This window comes from Morone saxatilis, unplaced genomic scaffold (assembly GCF_004916995.1).
Source record: "Morone saxatilis isolate NCDOM2014 unplaced genomic scaffold, NCSU_SB_2.0 Contig11, whole genome shotgun sequence".
Lineage (NCBI taxonomy): Eukaryota > Metazoa > Chordata > Actinopteri > Moronidae > Morone > Morone saxatilis.
In genome coordinates, this window is record NW_023339663.1 from 18,032,955 (window position 1) to 18,034,161 (window position 1,207).

General features: G+C 37.4%; 1 protein-coding gene across 1 annotated transcript in view; it reads right to left on the bottom strand.

Moving 5' to 3' along the window:
* The window catches only part of LOC118343389 (phenazine biosynthesis-like domain-containing protein 1), a 4,288-nt gene extending 3,781 nt beyond the window's left edge, over positions 1-507 (bottom strand). Inside the window, exons 1-2 of the mRNA XM_035682188.1 lie at positions 318-507; positions 27-126 (exon numbers count right to left, since the gene is read on the bottom strand). Coding sequence (XP_035538081.1) covers positions 27-126; positions 318-401 — 184 coding nt within the window. The 5' untranslated portion in view covers positions 402-507. The remainder of the gene's footprint in view (positions 1-26; positions 127-317) is intronic.
* Positions 508-1,207: the final 700 nt, after the last annotated feature.

The following is a 1,207-nucleotide window of genomic DNA, read 5'->3' on the forward strand; positions in this document are numbered from 1 at the left end:
TAGTTAGTTAGTATAGTTAGTTTTACCTGTAGTAAAATTGTCGGAGGGGTTGATCCTGGTGATGAAAGCTGTTTCTGACAGGTTCATCTCTGCTGCTATCTTCTGATACAAGTCATCATTCAGTTCCTGTTAGAAACACAAATGTAAATCTTTTGTTGTGACATGTAATCAGTATACACTGTGGTATAAGCACATAGATCAATAGATATAGTTTTACTAAGGAGCAGCTGTAATCGTTGAACAACAAACGCCCTACTTCAGATTGTTACGTCTACAATATGACAGTACTTTACTTTAACCTACATATTCTTACTCACATGCATAAGTGGACAAATTGCCGCAGGGTTTCCCTTGAATGGTAAATTTGTGAAGGCATCTACTGTAAATACTGGAATCTCCATTATGATCAGGCTAAATGTGACAATGGCTTGAAACTCTTAGTGTCCAGTGGGGATGGTAGTGACAGTCGTTCCACTGCTGTCAGTGGACTTTGCACCCGGTCTGTTTGGTTTCAGCAGGCGCCCCTCTGCGTGAACTTCTGACTTCTGTTTAACCTGCTTTCAAAGGCAGGACTATAGTGTTTCTATGTCTATTGTCGAAACAAGTTTGTTATTGTCATATAGGCCTACCACTGTAAGCCCTGCTCCCTCAATAAAAAGTGTTAATGAATTAACTGTTGTTACCTGACAGTTCAAAGTCCCTTGTTGTGTGTTTTTGATTAGTGAGGTTGGATGTAGCCCGGACTACTGCTTTTGTGTGACGAATAATCCAATACCAGAAGGATTCATTTTAATTCCAAACACAATGTCTGGTTTATGCTTTTATATATATGTCATTAAAATAATAACCAGCATGTTTTTGGTCTTAGTTGATTCGCAGTACACTATAGCCTGTGTGTAGCATTCAAACAGCTCTGTCTGCCTGAAAGCAGCAGTCAACACAAGTATCAATTAATTAATGAACTCAACAGGAATACATTTAATTACATACACAGGAAGCCTCCTGGGCATTTTAATTACATTGCATCTTCAATGCAACGTACAATAAATTAGAGTTCATTAAAATACTTCTGATAGAAATGGACAGAAATAGCAATGCATAACCCCTCCTTGTTTTATTAGATATAAACAGTACAGTTCAACAGCAGAGAACATCCAGAGTCAATGTTATCATCGATGTAATCAGTGTTGTTATTATTATTATTATT